This window comes from Haemaphysalis longicornis, unplaced genomic scaffold (assembly GCF_048455015.1).
Source record: "Haemaphysalis longicornis isolate Haplotype H1 unplaced genomic scaffold, Haemaphysalis longicornis Haplotype H1 scaffold_8, whole genome shotgun sequence".
Taxonomy (NCBI): domain Eukaryota; kingdom Metazoa; phylum Arthropoda; class Arachnida; order Ixodida; family Ixodidae; genus Haemaphysalis; species Haemaphysalis longicornis.
The window spans coordinates 35,991,986-36,009,573 of record NW_027526445.1 but is presented as its reverse complement, the minus strand read 5'-3'; the positions used below and the strand labels follow the sequence as shown (position 1 = coordinate 36,009,573).

Below are 17,588 nucleotides of genomic sequence, written 5' to 3'. Positions count from 1 at the left end.
GAGGGCAGGGCTTATTTCTGGAAATGGGAATATTGCGCGTATAGACTTGAGGCAAGGGCGATCTACGACGGGAAAAGGAGCGAACGTTCAAAAGCGGTTACGCCGAAATAAAGCGATTAAATGGTAGAATATACTACAGGCCCGCTCTCGCAGAATCCCTTAAGTGCGGTATTTTATGCCTGTTGGGACATGGAGAGAATAATCTTCTGTACTTCAAGTTTAGTTGTAACGCAGTCGAACAGAGATATATCAAACTCCAAGGGAATCGCAAAGTATTTCAGTAAAATAATAATCCTATATGGCCACTTAAAACTTATCTCGAAACTGCGCACATCACTGACAGCTTTGTAAAGTAGCGACGAGTGGTCGCGAACCGATTGGTTCCTCACCTCACGGAAACTTCGAACCATGGTGCATGAGAATGCTGGAAGCTCGGTAAATTTAGTCTCGAGGCACTCAGCGCTGTATCGTTCGGTAACACAACACCTCTCGTCTTGAGCCACGCATAGAGGCTGCTTTGCAGACGCCACGCACCAAAACGGCCAGACAATGGCCCGCTGCTTTCGCCTTTACATCAAGTTTGACGCGCAGCGCCGCGCTAGAAAATACTGCGAGAAATGCAGCCGACATCGTTTCAACAGTCTTCACCCGTCGAATAATGTCCGATGTCGTCGCTAAATCCCAATTATTCCGTTATTCCGTGACCGTGGCCTCAGAAATGCGTAGCACGGACATTAAAAGCGCGCAACAGGCCGCTGCGGGCCAAAAGCACGAGCTTCCATTGCTAACTGCTCAAGCACACTGAAAAAATGCCATAATCCCGGCGCTTGCTTGCGCTTGCTTTTCCATCTTCCTTTATTGCCTTTCACACTCAATCACTGCCCAATGTTGTGCCAGAGCGCCTGGCCAAAATACGTTGCACGAGGCGACGCGCCGACTGCGAGGCTGAGTCACGCCTCGTCCAAACCGCCAAGGCGCCTCGCCCTTTCGTCGCAGCATCGCGGCCGAATCCCGCACCTGAGAACGACCAAATAAGAGCATGTCGCTAGGCCTGGAGGCGAGGTCACGAAAACGGCGTGGGCGTCGGGTGGCCCAGCTGACTCACCGCTTCACTACCATTCGTCGGAATTCAAACTTCAGTCAGCGAGAGCCCTGATTGGAGCTATTCGATCTTCTCGGAGTCACAACGAACTTCCCGAGGTATAAAACAATCCCGAGGCTCTCATCGTCGGCTTTCCTCGGCGGCACTCTTCGGAGGCACAGATTGAATGGGTACTGTCGCCTTTGTGCGAGTCACGTAACGTTTGCTTACCCTGTACATACTGTATATAAATGTTGCTTCAACTCTTCGTCGGTTCGAGGACTTCATCGCTCTGCTCTGCGCCGCATCGATAGCTAACAGAGCAAGGCAACGTCGCTACACCGGTGACTGCGCTCGGATGGCCAGTCGAAACAGCGGACCCGGCGGTGAGAGGGCCCAGAGGGCCCCAGCCGAGACAGCGTCGGGATGACTGATTCCCAACATCAGTGACGAGCTGGACGCGAGTCACAACCTGGGGGCAGCGCTGGGAAGGTGATTCCTAACAGTGGTGGCAGCGGTGGGATAGTCAGTGGCAACAGCGGATGGCAGCTGCGCGATCGACCGGCAGCGGCTACTACCTATAGTGCGGTAAGCGCTCAACGTCTTCTCTCAGTTCACCAGACTTCTCTAGCACAGGTTATGGTAGTTTAGAAAAGGGCTGGGTGAAGCACTGTGTATACCTTTGAGTGTTTCAAACCTTGAGAAAGTGCGTTGAAACTAAAGCTAGTGGCGAGAGGTAAACACAGTGAAGGAACTCATCGAAATTTGCGAGGAGCTGGGCCTTGACCTAGCCCGTGCGAAACGAAAGCATGCGATCATTGAGATCATGCGGAAGGAGAGCGTAACGGCTGAGGAAGAAAATGACGCCAGGGCTGAAATCAAAATTGCGAGGACGCTAAAGAGCGCCCTGAGCGCGACGAGGCTAAAAAGCGCCCAAAGCGCGAGGAAGCTAAAGAGCGCCGTGAGCGCGAACAAGCCGAATGGCAGGAATGGAAAGCCAAAACGCAGAAACGGGAAGCCGAAAGGCAGCTCGAATGGCTCCAGTTGATGAGGCTAGAGTCGGAGCTCCGCCAGGGTTCGCCAGCGCCTAGCTTGATTTGTCAATTCAGGCGAGCGGTCCGAGACGTCAGGACCAACGGCCGCCGTTCGTTGTTGAAAGGTCATGGCCGGAAGACGGAGCGTCTTAGGGCAAACGCGAAGCGACCTGAATCGTATTCTTGGACATTGCAGCGAGCCAGGAAAGCGAGAACGGGGCAGAGGCAGAAAAGCCGCTTCGAAATTAGATTTCTAAACGCGCGCACAGCCGGCGCGAGCACTTACCAGTGCATGTCACTTATGAGTTCTCAAGCGGGGAAGCTCTCGCAGAAACTTGACTTTTCTCTAGCGAGCGAGACGCGAAAGGACGCCGAGCAACGTAGCTCGAACTGACAGCCGACCGAAAACTCTCGCGGTAGGTTAGTAGAACCGCCAGCAGTTGAGCGGGGTTGCGTGAAACCCTTCGGTGGAGAAACGCAGTCGGGTGACGCGAAGAGTACCTTGTCACCGGTCACCGATCAGCTGTTGCGCGAAAACGAGTTCAAGGTGGAAGCGCTGCCGAGAGAGAAATTCGGTGAGCCCGTAGCGAATGGCGTTGACAGAGACCGTACCACTGTCTCGGAGAGCAATGACGTACCCAAAGGAGATAACGCATTTGCTGAGAAGTCCGATAGAGGCCGTACGAGTCCGCAGATCGAGTTCATGGGTCGGTCTTAGGTTCAAAGATCTCGGCAGAACGCTCAGAATCAATGGAGGTCTCAGAGATGGCTTCTAACAATATGGCGCACAGAGCGCGAGATAGCGAGGTTTCGCGGGAAGGTTTGGACAGCGATGCTAGCCAGACGAAGACGCTAGAGCCCCCGGAAACAGGTGTTCCTTCGGGTGCGAGCTCTAACTCGGGCGATGTTGGGGCAAAGTCTGTGAACGGGACACGAGAGAGAAGCGAGCAACGAAGGGCGAGCAGCGAGCGGACCGAAAGCTCTGGCAGTAGCTTAGTAGAGCGGCCGACGGCCGGAGCGGGTTGCGTCATCCGCATCGGTAGGGAAACCGAAGTGGCCGCGCGTTGCAAGGCGAACTCTATTTTGCCCCAATTTGCGATGACTCTCTTGGGGTGGGGCACTATAACCCGCATTTGAAGCCACTGGAGCGAAGGCGCTCAGGGCGAATGCGAAAGTTCACAGCCCTCTGCTGTGAGCGGAAACGCAATTGGCAAGCATGCGTGCCTGCCGCGATATTGGCCTTCAGGCCAGGTCCGTGCGATATTACGTGCGTCAGCTTTGAGATGCTTGTATATGACCGGGGAACGAGAACCCGTTCCAATGACGAGACGAGCCGAGAGCGAAGAGCTAGTTCTAATGCTGTGTTCGTTTCTCCGTTCGGGGAGGCCTTCCGGTCATGTTGAGCTTCGGCCTCAAACACAAGCAGTATTCCTTCTCAAAACTAACCGATCAGGTGTTTCGTGGCCTGTCAGAGTACGCGCTCCTTACCTCGACGACGTAGCCAGCTTTTCTAAGCACTTGGTAGGAGCATGTAGAGCACTTACGAATCATGCTGAGCGGGCTCAAAGAAGCAGGCCTACCAAACAAATAGTGGAAGTGTCACATAGGATACGCCGAAGTGACGTATACAGCGCATGTCGCGGTGGTAGCGCTGCCATCGCAGACCGTCCGAAATCAAAGTTGCCGCAGTCGTAAACTATTGGCGACCCACGACTGAGCCAGTTAATGTGGAAAGGGCGCAGAGAAGGAGAACGTGTTTTAAGCACTGAAACGAGCCTGAGCGAGGAGAAAGTTCTAACGGTCCCCGACTTTTCGATAGGTTCGTTATTCAGTGCGATCGAGCGATCGTGGCATGGAAGCTTTACTATGCTGAGATGATGCTAACGACCGGGAACAGCCAGTTTGTACGTAAGTCGCAAGCTAACTTGCGGGGAAGAGTCTTACAGTACTTCAGGAAAGGAATGTGGCTGCGTCGGGTGGGCAGTGCAGACGTTTGCGTGCTATATAGCCGGTAACGCTTACGCACTAAGCCGTGCGTCCTTAGTGCTACATTCATCCTCCCCGTGTCTTTAGTTTCGCCTCGTCGTGAGTAGCTTTTGTCACAGCAGGTAGATGTTAGCGAAATTATTCCCCTCATTTGCTGCCTCAGTTGATTATTTCGCACCTGGGGATTTCAAGTGATCAACCTTAGTTATCACTTAATATTTGATGTCGCGTGTTGCGTTTGACACTTAGTGTGAGTCCCTATTTTAAGAGTTTTACGTCCCGCATGGGCCTCTTGGTATAGAGGGTCCAAATTTGGATAGACACTTAGCGAGGAGAGTTTGCACGTTTTGGAGTCTGGTGTTCCGACAGAAAGCAGAAGGTGCTTGCTTGCGCTGGGTGTTGTCTCTTGTCGGTCGGTTCTTTGGAATCTCCAGAACGATGAGCAACCGGTGCTGAGGACAGAACAAAAGATCTGGACGTCGCTGGTCGAGATACCTGGCAGCACGGCGAAGTACCTGTAATCCGGACCTGGCAGGCGGTACCTGTTTGTGGAGAGGAACTTGGTGGAGCCGCCCTTTTCCTGGGGCAGTGGAGGTGTACCTTGATGAGCCTGGCGAACGAGCGCGCCATCCGAGCCACGTGGAGGCAGCTTGTCTTCACGGCGCATTGTCTGGCGTCGGGGGTGCTGTTGTGCCAGAGCTCCTGGCCCAAATACGTTGCACGAGGCGAGGCGCCTACTGCGAGGCTGAGTCACGCCTCGTCCAAACCGCGAAGCCGCCTCACCCTTTCATAGCGGCGGCGCGACCGATTCTCGCATCTGAGAACGACCAAATGAGGGCATGTCGCAACGTCTGGAGGCGAGGTCACGGAGACGGCATGGGCGTCGCCCTCCCTTTCCCCATTGGCGGCGCAGCTGACTCACCGCTTCGCTACTATTCGTCGGAATTCAAACTTCAGGCAGCGAGAGCCCTGATTGGAGCTATTCGAACCTTCTGGGCGCACAACGTACTTCCCGGGGTATAAAACAAGCCCGGAGGCTCTCATCGTCGGCTCTCCTCGGCGGCATTCTTCCGAGGTGCCGAATGAAAGGGTGCTGTCGCCTTTGTGCGAGTCATGTAACGTTTGCTCACCCTGTACATACTGTATATAAATGTTGCTTCAACTCTTCCAGCAGCACTGGGAAGGTAATTCCCAACATCAAGTTCTCACTGCCATGTGGCTGCCCCCATGCTAGCGTGTGATCACGTAATAAAGCATTGAGGAAGAAATGTTTGTTGAATGCAATTAAAGCGACGTGGTTACGCTTACTTGTCCCCGAGCGTTGCAGCACCCACAAAACATCGTCATCATACAACATCCCCGCGAGGAGAAGTGCCCTTTTAGAGGAATTTGCGGCGCAGCGGTTGATATATATAATAAGCCCGTGATCTGGAGTTATATACACGCGTACAACAGCTTAAACAAATGCGTAGGATTTGCAAAGAATGTTCAGACAAATGCGTAGGATTTGCAAGGAATGTTTATTCTGTTCCATAAACGCAATAATTCGACATATCTGTGTTCGATTTATCCGTATTCGACTGTGGATACTCGATGTTAAAACAGCCACAAAATGACGACCATTTAGGCGTTTCAAAGTGCGTCCCTATATTCCACCCAGTGCAGGGTTTCATTCGTAGACGCTTTCGGTTAGCCAGCGAGCTATATTTGTAGCCATTGGTGCAATATTACATGCTATTCCTTTGGGGAAAATAATCGCTTTGTAACAACACACTGAGAGAGGGCGATGTGTTTACTGTTCTGAGGCGATGCCCCATTAATGCCCAAATCGGCGTCACGAAAGTGTCTGTTATACAAACAACGAAAAAATTATGAAATGCAATTTTTCTGCAAGCAATGTCACTTAAAACACACAAATCAAAATCTTTCCGGGGTCATGATGTGGGAGATCCGGTTGGGAACTATTCGTGACTAATTCCTTGCCTACGCCTCACTTGATACGGTAACAGTGCTCAACTTAACAGCATATACAGTACAACGCGCGGCCTTTTAATTGTTTATTTCGGTCATCTCGTGCTCCAATAAACGGTAATTTAATAACCGTTGGTGGAAAAGTCGCGACCCCAAAATAGTTGAGTTCGAGCATGTGGGACTTCATTAGCTGGTACCATGCAATACTCTGTCAACATTACGAATCACCTTACAAAGTTTGGTGTATGGGGAGGTCACTTATAAAATCAAGCAACATGTAGGCGGATTCCTTTTAGCCAGCAGAAATTCTTTTTAGGACTCTTATGTTCATCCCTATAATAAGTATCCCGGGCCACTTAAAAACACTGAAAAGTTTGTCGCATAATCTACGACGGATATTGTACGAACGCTATATTTTATACACTCTATATAACTTTCTTTTCAATGGTTCGCATAGCAGCCGTTCCAAATTAACAATGGCGGCCCTCAGTAGGAAGCCATGGTGCTTGTACATTGGTTTTGTCTTGCCGAGGGTTAATAATCTGAGGAAGGATGTCAATCATACCCCGAGGAGGTATGGTTAGAATTTGTAACTATATATCTTGTACTGCAAACGGAGCCTTTATTCTATCTGTGTCAAGCTTAGAAGAAAAGGCGTATAGCAACCCATTGAGTGGGGTTCTGGTTTGCGGCAGTTAATCACGTCCTTCCAATTTGTCGAGAACGTGATAAGGAGCTACCCCTACCCGTCCTGTACAATCAGCGTAACTGTTTTCTTTTGGCTCCTCTTCAAACATTTGGAAGCTACCGCAGCTTCCACAGTCCTTGCTTCCGCGCTATGGTCATCGAGCGTCCAAGTAATTTGCATTCTTCACTGGAGTCTTGAAAATAAGGGATTCTTGCTGCTCAGCTTTCTCCCAGTCGAAAGGAGCAGGGTTCGTTGTCTACAACATGAGTAGTTCATACATGGCTTCAAATTCTAGAAAAAAAAGCTGTCTATAGCTCAGACACAGTCGAGCAATGCACGCACTTTCTTGTACATTGTGTTGCGTAGAGCACTAAACGGAGGTCTTCTCCAGGTTTGTTACACGCATTTACACTTGCCAAAGTCTAGCCATCAAAATGGAAATATGTTCGAGGGAAGTCCCGCAAATTTGAGACGACGGAAAATATTTCACCAGGAGTCGCTTTAATCAACAAAGCAATTCAAAGATTTGCATGGCCGCAGAACACTAGAACGGCGACATCGTAAAGTGCATGAAGCAGAACGCGCGATTTATACTTACTACCTACGGGTCAATGTAACTGTGGGCCACTGTGTTGCCACCAATTTTGGCCGCTACGCCCAAACCACGTCAGAAAAAGCCCTACTACGCCCTGTAAATATTGTTTGTGGCCATACAGTCAGCCTCGTGCAAAAATGACTATTTTGCGATAGCTGTGTCAATTTACTTAGAATTTTTATTCGGTCAGTGTAGCTTTTTGAATATTTATTTTGCCTACTTCAATACTTTTCCAGCAAAGCTGTACATTTTTCTGTTTCGCAATATAGCCCTCGCGGAGAAATCATAGTAGAAAGAAAATTTGTTGTCTCCAGAAGGACAGTCTTTGTAGTTGCCTTCTAGAAAGGTTCCTGGAGTTGCGTTTCACCCGGTGTTAGACACGTGCATCTTGAAGGGCTTCCGGAGCGACGTTTTGATCGTTGTCTTTCCGTCTATGCACGGGGGCATCACCGGTCGCTCATTCATGGGTGCATGAGTTGGGGACAGGCTTGCGTGTTTTGCATGCGCAGCCCTGTTTCACGCGCGCGCCCTTTCAGAACCATTCTGGTAGAATTCTTACTGACAACATCGAAAACTTTCTTTTAATCAAAGCTATCCCGAAACTAGGTTCAGTAAGGCTTGGGAGTGGGCTAGTTGGTGTTTTGCCATCTTGAAGTGCAGAGGTGCGCTGCCGGACACAAAAACGTAAAACATGGTTACTAACACAAAAACAGACACCTTGTCTGTTTTTGTGTTATTAACCCTGTTCTACGTTTTCGTGTCAGGCAACGCACCTCTGCACTTCAAGATGCTATCCCGAAAGAACGCAAGCTGCCATTCATAATAAAGTTGTCGATATGATAAAAATCCCGTCTGCCGCCTTATATATGAGATAATACGGGAGAGAAACGGACACCCCCTTTTTAAGCTACAGAAAAAAACTAGCTTCTTTCTAAGATTCATTCATCTATTTGACTTGGGAGTATATGCCCTATCGCAAATTCCAAATAAGTGTGTTTTGTTGTTCCCAGTGCTTGCACTGCGAAAACTTTCGCTCGTCCTCCTTCTACAAACAATGAAAGGGCACTGATATTGAGCCCACTGCTCTAAACCAATTGCTCCTGCAGTTACGCGTCATCCTTCGGCTTCGGCCTAATTGTAACCGAGAGGCATGGGAGGCCACGTAGGATAGAGAAGCGGGATAGCGGAGAATGAAAGTATGACGAAAGTGTGAGCGGGAAAACGCGAAGCCACGCGAGACATGTTCCCCGGCGGCAACGGGCTACACGTAAACGCCAGAGTATAGCACGCGCTCTCGTGCGTTCGGTGGGAACGCAGCGACTTCCGGTGACACGAAAGCCACACCCCGTCGCTGTGATGGCTGCAGTTCGCCCTGCGCTCAAAGTTGTCATTAGTGATTATCGTAATCGTCAGCCATTTAAATTTTATTTTATTTTTTCACTATCAGCTGCCGAACCACCAGCGCTATTCCGTATTAACGATTGGCCGATTATCATTCCCTGATGTAACGGGGTCGCCATGAAGTGTCGGTTCAAGAGTTACCATATTTTTATACTGTATATCGGGTGCGGGTGTTAATGCGGATAGTCGGGTCCTAATGTGGGTCTTACACTGTACGGGTGTAATGAAGATAGTCACTCATTCTTTATGCTGCTGATAACTAATGGTCTATAATTAATGAAGACGTCTTCCCGCTCTGCACGCATGCCGCTTGGGCCCAGTTATTCTGTGGTGTGCATGTTTTTTTGTCGCTCTCTGCCAATGTATCCAGCTGCACAAACGCAATTCTCAAGTCAAATTTGGCGTTACAACCTCCTAGATAAAGAAATGCTTTCAAGCTTTGCGGCTTTCTTTGGCTTTAAATTGAAAGACCAACAAGGAAAGTGAAAATCGCCCTACGCCTGGCGAAAAATGGCTAAACTGCCCTACGGGAAGAGAAAAATCGCCAAAACGCCTGGCATGTAGGGCGAAAACCCTCAGTTTGCAATACTGGTGCACCGTCGTCATTTTTTGAAGAATAAAAGACTAACCTAAACTGAAACGTAATGTTTTTCCTTATACATGAATATTTCTTATAATTTCTGTCTTTTTTGCGTCTATTATGCTGCTATGAAGGCTTGCAGGTTTTAAGTTAAAACCCTGCATTTGGCAATAGAAGCCTTGAGGAAAACTGAGTTGAATTGGGCGATCTCCTTTTTTTGAAAATTATCTTCCCATCATTCGTCCACTGGGACCACTGGCCGGGCTTGCTTTTCTTCGCTCTTTCATTTTGGAGACGGAGTGCTCTTTAAAAGCTCCATGATCTGACATTTGAACAAGTGTTTCCGGGCTTTCAAACAGCTTTCCAGTCGTTAGTATACACTAGTACACAAATGTTGGGTGGTTTGGCCATATCGTCTATAACAACAAAATCTTCCATAAATTGGCTGCGTGCCATGCTACTAATGTCTATTAAAGGCACACTGAAGTGAATTGCTAAAGCTCCCGGCATTACCTGCACAGCATAGACTTGCCCAAATAAAGACACTTTTCATCATTTATCTCGGTGATAAGGTCATAATAATTTTATAATGCATGCCCAAGATTTAGGGACACGCGCCGCCGAAACCTGATAGCGCCCTCTTTCGTCGCTTCGCTCGTCCGGCGGGAGTAACTGAATGGCGCATAAAACACGCGGCCGCCGTTAGATGCTGAATACAGCTAGGAGAAACGTCTTCGGGGTATTCACAGCATGGCTCCAGCGGCCCGCTGTGGCAAACGTTTGGGCTTGTATGACTAACGTACGAGGTTCCATGGGCGTCTAAACTTTTTCTGCTGCAGCCTCATCCTCGGCATGCCTGAAAGAAAAAAAACTACCGTGCGCGGCTTGCGTCGGCTGCACCAACTAACCGCATGCAGTGACGTCATGTATAGGGGCTACGCGGTTGGACGAGGTCCAAGATTAGCAACCAAATAAGTTCCGGTTTCGGTTTCGTGAAACAATATGCTTGCCTTCCGACGTTATCAGTGCATAGGCTTTCTTGAAAACTCAGTAACCGCCATACTGCGCTTCTGTCATGATATCCGCTGTAAAATGCCTCAAATAGGCCCACCAGGATGGCTTGCAATCATGGCAATCACGTACTGAGGAATGCCCTCTGCGTCACCACAGACGCTTGAATTCCATGCGCGTTTGCCCATCTTGGGAGCTTGCTTCTATCATGCCTTTACTTAAAAATCGTGTTCGCACCAGGCCAAGGGACTGCTGATCCTGACCTTTGCCCACTGGCCGTTAGCAGTCGGTGCTCATTGGAGCCGCTCACCAACGAGAACTCGCCTGTTGGTCAGTCGGCGCGCGTTCTGCTAAACTCACTCGTGAAGCAATCAACGTTACAGCGCAAAAATGGTGAATTCTGTATACAAAACATGGGCCGACAACGTAGAAATGAACTTGCAAGAAAAGGATGCACTCTCGGGGATTCCCACATTAGACTTACAAAACAACATACTTAGCGCCCCAGACCACCCGGCCAACAGCGAACGCTGCCGATGAAGGAAATAGAATGTATATATTGTATACCAGCTTACACATTTATTTTGTTTTACCATTTCAAGCAGCTTAGATGACTATTTGTTGTATAGCGTTCGCGCAGTAAGCGCACCGAAATGACAACAATATATCATGTCCAGCAATTGCATTTCTTATAGGGAAAAACTTTCCAAGATGTGTAGTCGTGGTAGTGACTGCTGTGCTTCTTTGCGAAGCGCAAAAAAGTGCTCCCTGTCCTCTAGTTTTATGGCGTATGATAAACGTTTTGGTTGAGTTTGGTTTCTTCGTACGAACTTCGGTGACTCTTCTCCAGCCTTCCATAGGAATTAGGATTTCCTACTAGCGTACAGTCAGCAAAGCGTTGCATGAGCGCTTGTGCAGCGCTTGTGTGAAGCGACCTGGACTTGGAGCTTGATACAGTGTAAAAACTACCAAACTCAAAAAAGGCACATTCTTTGATTGACAAACGGGTCGTGGTTTAGTTTCAACTGAGCGAACAAATTGCGAGAACCCGTCTGCGGTCGGCGGAGTAAACATTGGGCCGACTGACTCTGTCAAAAGGTCGGCAAGCCGTGCGGTCGGCAAGCCAAGCCATTTTTTCCTGACGCCCCGAGAAAACGACACAGAAAATGGGCGAAGATGCAGGATCCTGGAAACTGACATGCTATTGAATTTAATAACAAGGCACCTGGATTTATTGGTGGCGCTAGTTTAGATATAAGGCATTCGTGGAATAAATGTATTGAGGCGCCTGTATATATTACCATCCCAGTGCACCAGTACTGCTCTTTCTGTCAATGTGTAACACGTGGCGGGCATACATTTTATGCAGGTACCTGTATGGTGGAGACCCTGCCTTTAAGGATGTTTTAGAGGCTGCACGCACAACAACTGCTGCACGCAAGTTCATGGTGGAGGGCCTGGAGTTGAAGAGTAAACAGTATATCACAGAGAATCTGACACCTGAACACGTTTGTCCGGTGCTAGATTACCTTTTCGAGGTCAAAGAAGTTGTTATTGACGATTTGCTCATCAATATCATAAAGTTTGACACCAAGGGTGTTATTGACTCAGAAGCATTTGCTCATGCTTCCTTGAAGACTGTGCAAACAGTGCTGCGCTACGCTTCCAAAGTTCCTGAGACCTTCCTCGCTGAAAGAGCCTACAAGTGGATCGAGGACAACCTAGCAGAGCATCCTGATCTTTTCTCGAAGACAAACAGTCCTTCAGCGGATGTACTTCGTGAGTTGAGGCTTTTAACTTTGAGGCCAATTGACTTTGTGTATGGTCCCGGTGAGTGGGACATACTTGATTCCGAGGTCCGGTATGCCCTTTTCAGCAACATTGTCAGAGAGGCCTCGTCATCGCTTCCGAATTGGGTGAATGAAAATAGGCGTCCCCGCACACCACAACCTTGATAAGTCACGTTTACTAACCATTCGCTAATTATTTGCCTTTCCCAGTTTAAACCCTAGAAGGGAAGTTTTATTCCTATGTTGAGATAATTTCTACTAGCCGGTGTACCTGCTTAAGGTATCTTAATTGAACGGGATGAAAGTCACTGTATAAAAACGTCTTCGAAAGTATACTAGTTAAAACTATTAGCCCGGATCATAACCCCCAGTTACGTATTATGCTTGAGCAAATATTATGAAGTACGTAGTTTCTTAAGTGGTAGCAGTTTTTCAGTGAAAGTGATTAAAAATAATTGTAATGGTGTATTGATGTGAGAAGTAAATGCCAGCTGGATACTAAATAGGATGTGATGGTTAACAAACAAAAGTATCTTGTTGCGCCGAGATTGCACGCTTATTTTACTGAACATATTTCTTCCCACTAAGGAAAGCACCAACAACTTTTCATTCCTTGGTTTAAATTGGTTGTTTTCTTGCGAGAACTAGTAACCACGGAATAACCTTTTGAAACTGAGGTTTCTCTTTTGACATTTCATGTAGTGACTTGGGTTATGGGCTCCCAATTTTTAACTAGGTGGTCGCAACAGACCATTTATACAGCGCAAATGCTGGACGTTTTTAAGTACGGTCGACCTTCTCGGGTCACTTTATTTTAAAAAGATTTGTCGGTCTGTTCCTTGATTCCGCCGGCACGACAAAACAAAAAAAAAACAAAGTTTCGTTTGTGAAGTTCACACAGCCAAATCTTTTACCCCTAGAACTGGAAACACACTTCAGACGTCCGCATTGTTCACCAAAACAAAAACAAATTAAACACAGTCCCGGAAATGCGTCAATACGCCGAAATAGTATTAGCAATCTTCTTTCATTTAAAATCAATTATACTGGTGAAAAACAATGTTTTTAGCCGCAAATAAAAAGGCTGCTTTACCCGACTTTAGGCTCATGGCGGTATTTCGAGCAATGCAAAAGAAAGAAGACTTCAGTAAATAGCGCACGAGAATTGCAACACGGTAGAATGGAACGGGCTCGAGCAAATTACTCGCGTATATACCGGAGGAGGACCAAGACTGGAGTGCCAGAGCTTGAGAGGGGCACGGAATAGGTGCACGGTGACATGGCAGTGACAGAAGACTATCATGGTCTATTGACGATACGTGCAGACAAGTGAGCTGCTGCTGAACCAATTGTTTGCCTGTAACCAGGCTACAGAACTCAAAGTGGAAACATTTTTTCAGTATTTTATGTGTTGGGGCCTTTGAGTAGCCTCAGACGTAATTGAAATAAATACCCCCCTTTGACAAACTATATGTAAAAGACGCCAACCCAAGAAAGCCAGCTTCATACCCATCCAGCCACCTAGACAGGCTGGATGGGTACGAATACTCAAAATCACAAGGCATGTTTGTCGTTGAGGCATTACAGTTTGAAACATTTAATGATTAGGTCTAAGTTGCCAACAGTTGAAGAAATAGAAAAAATGTGGCCCCAATCCACACTGTGAAAGGGGTTGGACTCGAAGTTGTAAATGACACATACACCGATTACCCATTCGATCTCACTTAAATTTAAACCCGTGGCTCTAGAAAGAGGGAATCCAGAGACAACTGAATTGTAGATAACCATACTTTTTAATACTACACAACGTCGTTAATAACTGATTTTTGTTCTTCTTCTTCTGGCTGTTCTTCGCTCATCTTTAATTTCCGTGGTCTACTCAAACTTTCTTGTAATGAAATGATGGAGGATGTTACACCGGTCTCCCTTTTTGTATATATAACCATGGTGACGTGACTGAGTGATATCTATGCTGTTAGATACTTTTGCACTCGCAGCAGCTTGCAAAACCGTAAGCTTTACCGGTAGGGCCAGTCCCCCTTTGCAGGTATGTGCAGGCTGTCACTGATTATGTCGACGCCTTAAGATGATAGTTTTCTGCTGACATCACTACGAAACGTTTCTCGGGTGGTAGAGTTATGCTAGGCCGGTCTCCTTTTTTATATATGAAGGTGTGATTACGTCACTAAGTAATTGCTACGATGTTGGGTACTTTTGCACTCGGAGTAGCCTACGCAACCCCAATCTTTACCGGTATGGCCTGTCTTTATGGAAAAGTGTGTCCCTGTCTTCGTAACGATTAAAATTTCTTGTCTGGCATGGCCACGAATATTTGTTTGGATGGTAGAGGTGCACTGATTCGCAGTCAAATGACCTTTTCAGGATACTGTGACAGAACTCAATTACGTTTCATGTGTCTCCGTATAAATATTGGAAGCTGTTAACATTCTCGCTGTTCAGCCGAAAACAAATACGTCTAAATAGCACCACGTAAATATCCTGCTGTATTTCGGTTGGTAGCACTACCGTTGTGTGGCATACTGCAAAGGAGTAGGCTGAATGGGTATCCTACAAATAAACTTTTTGACCAGTAGAGAAAATTTGCAAGAGAAAAGAAGGTTTCAATAAAAACAATAGCTGCTTCAGCATCCTGCAATTCGACGGGGATAAGAATAGACGAATTTTAGTTCTTCCTTGGATGTCAAAAGTTATAGAACAGTTGATTATTATTAGAAGATATAATTTTTTGAAGGCGAACAACGTCATATGAGAGCAACAATACGCTTTCCAAAAAGGAAAATCAACTGAGTTAGCACTATTGAACAATAAAGATAAAATAATTGACAACATGGAACAGAAACTGTACACAAAAGGTTTCTTCATTGATTTAAAAAAAATGTTTTACTCCATAAAGCACCACATTTTACTGCAAAAAAGATGCTACGGAATTAGAGGGATTACCCTCCTGAAACATTCCGTATATACGAAATTATGGGAATATGGAGTACATTCCTAGCATGACCGAAAGCCACCACAAAAGATTTTTAGAAGCACATGAAAATGAAACAGTGCATGCAATCGAAAAATTTGACACCTGTTTTACACATGTACCATCATGAATCGCGTTTTTTCTTAATATTGAAGATAAAAACACGAAAACTGTGCCAAACGTTCATGTTGTGCGAACACATATAAATCCCGTGTTTGTGGAACTTATATCGACATTCATTACGCTTGGGGGCGTAATACTTCTTATGAACATCGCATTCCCATATTTCCGTATATACTGAACTTTTCAGTAGGGTTGTTCGTATCTAATAAAAAGCTACTTATGTAACCGTTTTCAATACACAGAAATCGGGCACGCAAGATCCAAACAAGGAAAAGTGAATTTTGTAGTACCAAAGGGATCCATACTCAGCCCGCTCTAATTCTTGTTATACATTAACTACCTCGTAGATATTTCTTCCCCGGCAGATTTATTCTTATACGCCGACGACAGGAACATATTCTTTTCCGGCAGTGATCTTGCTCCACTCCAGACATTAATAAATGCCTGGCTAGAAAAATAATTGGTATGGCTAGAAGCATACCAGCTTTCATTAAACACAAATAAAACTAGGTGTGTCGTTTTTCGTCTAAACATAAGGGTGCAAGCCTCCAAATTTCAGTCACAATTCAGGGTACGGCCATCGAACAAGTCTTCACCCCAATTTCTTGGTGTGACGCCTAATGCAGTTTTCAAGTGGTCAGGTAATATAAATAGAATTCAAACTGGTGTGCCAATCTTCATTGGCGTCATCTATAAACTGAAGCAGCTTCTGCACACGTGGTCGAAACAACAGCTGTATTTCGCGATAATGCACTCCTGCCTCAGTGTTTGTTCGCTTGTGTGGGGATTTAGATAACCTACTTTTAATCTACTAGTAAATTTAGATAATCTACTACTACTCCAAAAGAAAGTAGTACAATTTGTAGAAAATGAATCACCTAGAACTAACGCTGCCCCAATCTTCCACAAGCATAGCATTCTGCCTATTGAAAACAGCACAAACAAAAATGGCTTTGTTCATTTATCAACACTGCAAAAATATTTCTGACGCCTTCATGGAACAATACGGATCGAAGACCCACGAGCACAATCTACGGCGTGCGAGCTACAACAAAGACAGAATCCGTATTAACTATGGGTCGCAAAAGACAACCTACGCAATTCCGGACTTTTTGAACAAACGCCCTGTTATTCTTACATTGACACAGTATTCTCATGCTGTTCAATCTTTCAAAAAGAAAGTTGATGTATATTAGCTGGTGCTACAGTGAACAAGCTATGACATACATAGGCGTAGTATTACCGTTGAAAATTGCTCTGTATTTCTACTTTGTAATTTTGTTCCTACTTGCAATGCCATTTCTTAAGTAATACAAATTCTACCTTTACTTGTGTTACGTAAACTTTGTATCAAATGGAGTTTGTTTTTTGTGGTATGTTCTTTGTAACATGTTCTCTGAGCTCAAACATTCTGTATTTTGTCATGTTGCTGCTCAGTTTTGTGTGGGGAGGGGGCGAGGAAGGGGAGCCGGTGGATGTCGCTTCCTCAGGTAACTCATTTGCCTTTTCGGATTCCCAGAAGACAACCACTTCTATGATTTTTTATGTGATCATTACGATGTTTACTCCGAAACATCTCCCCTGTCACTTTTTTTCGGTTGTCTGAAATAAAACATTCACATTCACATTCCCCTGCTATGCATCATTTGATAACTGGCTAATCTAAGTTCTTCTTGTGTTGTATATCCTAATCGAAAGTATAGTGCTATACCCAAATTGAAACATATGACAAGTCAAACTTGTTCCTATAAAAAGCTGCATCGGGGAAATTGTGTTTTGTATTTGTTTGAAATTTTCACTTCTTCACCTGTGTCTGTGCCGATATCGCCAGGTTTTGTTATTTTTTTGGTAAAACATTTTTCCCGTGTTTTGCCCTGCCTTGTGAGTTGATAAAACGAAAGTTTTTGCTACCAGATATAAACCTTCATACTGTTTAGCTTTCAATTTGTTAACGACGGTTTATAAAATTTTGCCTTTTCCACAGAGGAAACATTGTATACCTGTTCCCCAACTCTTCATTGTAATGCAACTGTAATAAAAAATAAATTTTTTTGTTCTTTTGCAAGCACGTGTTCTGCGATTTTCACACTAACGATTTATCTTCAATGTTTATGGGCCCGTGATCATGGCTAAGGAAACGTAATGTTTCTCTTGTTTTTATGTACTCTTGAAAAAACTTGTAAGGAAAGCTTTAGAGCTTGGTTATCGAAATGAACCATCTGTATTAGCTGCAAATGTGAGTGACAAGAGTTATTCAGTCCTCTATACCACATGGAAGCGGTAGAGAACCGGATGGTGTACAGCCATAGCGTCCTTCAGGGCCGCGAGTGTCCGCATGT

The 17,588-nt window shown here is 46.0% G+C and overlaps 1 protein-coding gene across 4 annotated transcripts in view; it reads left to right on the top strand.

The window, feature by feature from the left end:
• LOC144149253 (BTB/POZ domain-containing protein 1-like) overlaps positions 1–17,588 on the top strand; it is a 135,624-nt gene that overhangs the window by 80,473 nt on the left and 37,563 nt on the right. For 2 of the 4 annotated variants that reach the window (XM_077680804.1, XM_077680803.1), the window contains one exon: positions 11,717–17,314. The exons of 1 other annotated variant lie outside the window; for it this stretch is intronic. In XM_077680804.1, coding sequence (XP_077536930.1) covers positions 11,717–12,302 — 586 coding nt within the window. In that variant the 3' untranslated portion in view covers positions 12,303–17,314. Of the gene's footprint in view, positions 1–996; positions 6,900–11,716; positions 17,315–17,588 lie in introns of those variants that run through there. One more of the 4 variants, XM_077680806.1, reaches the window with a different exon arrangement.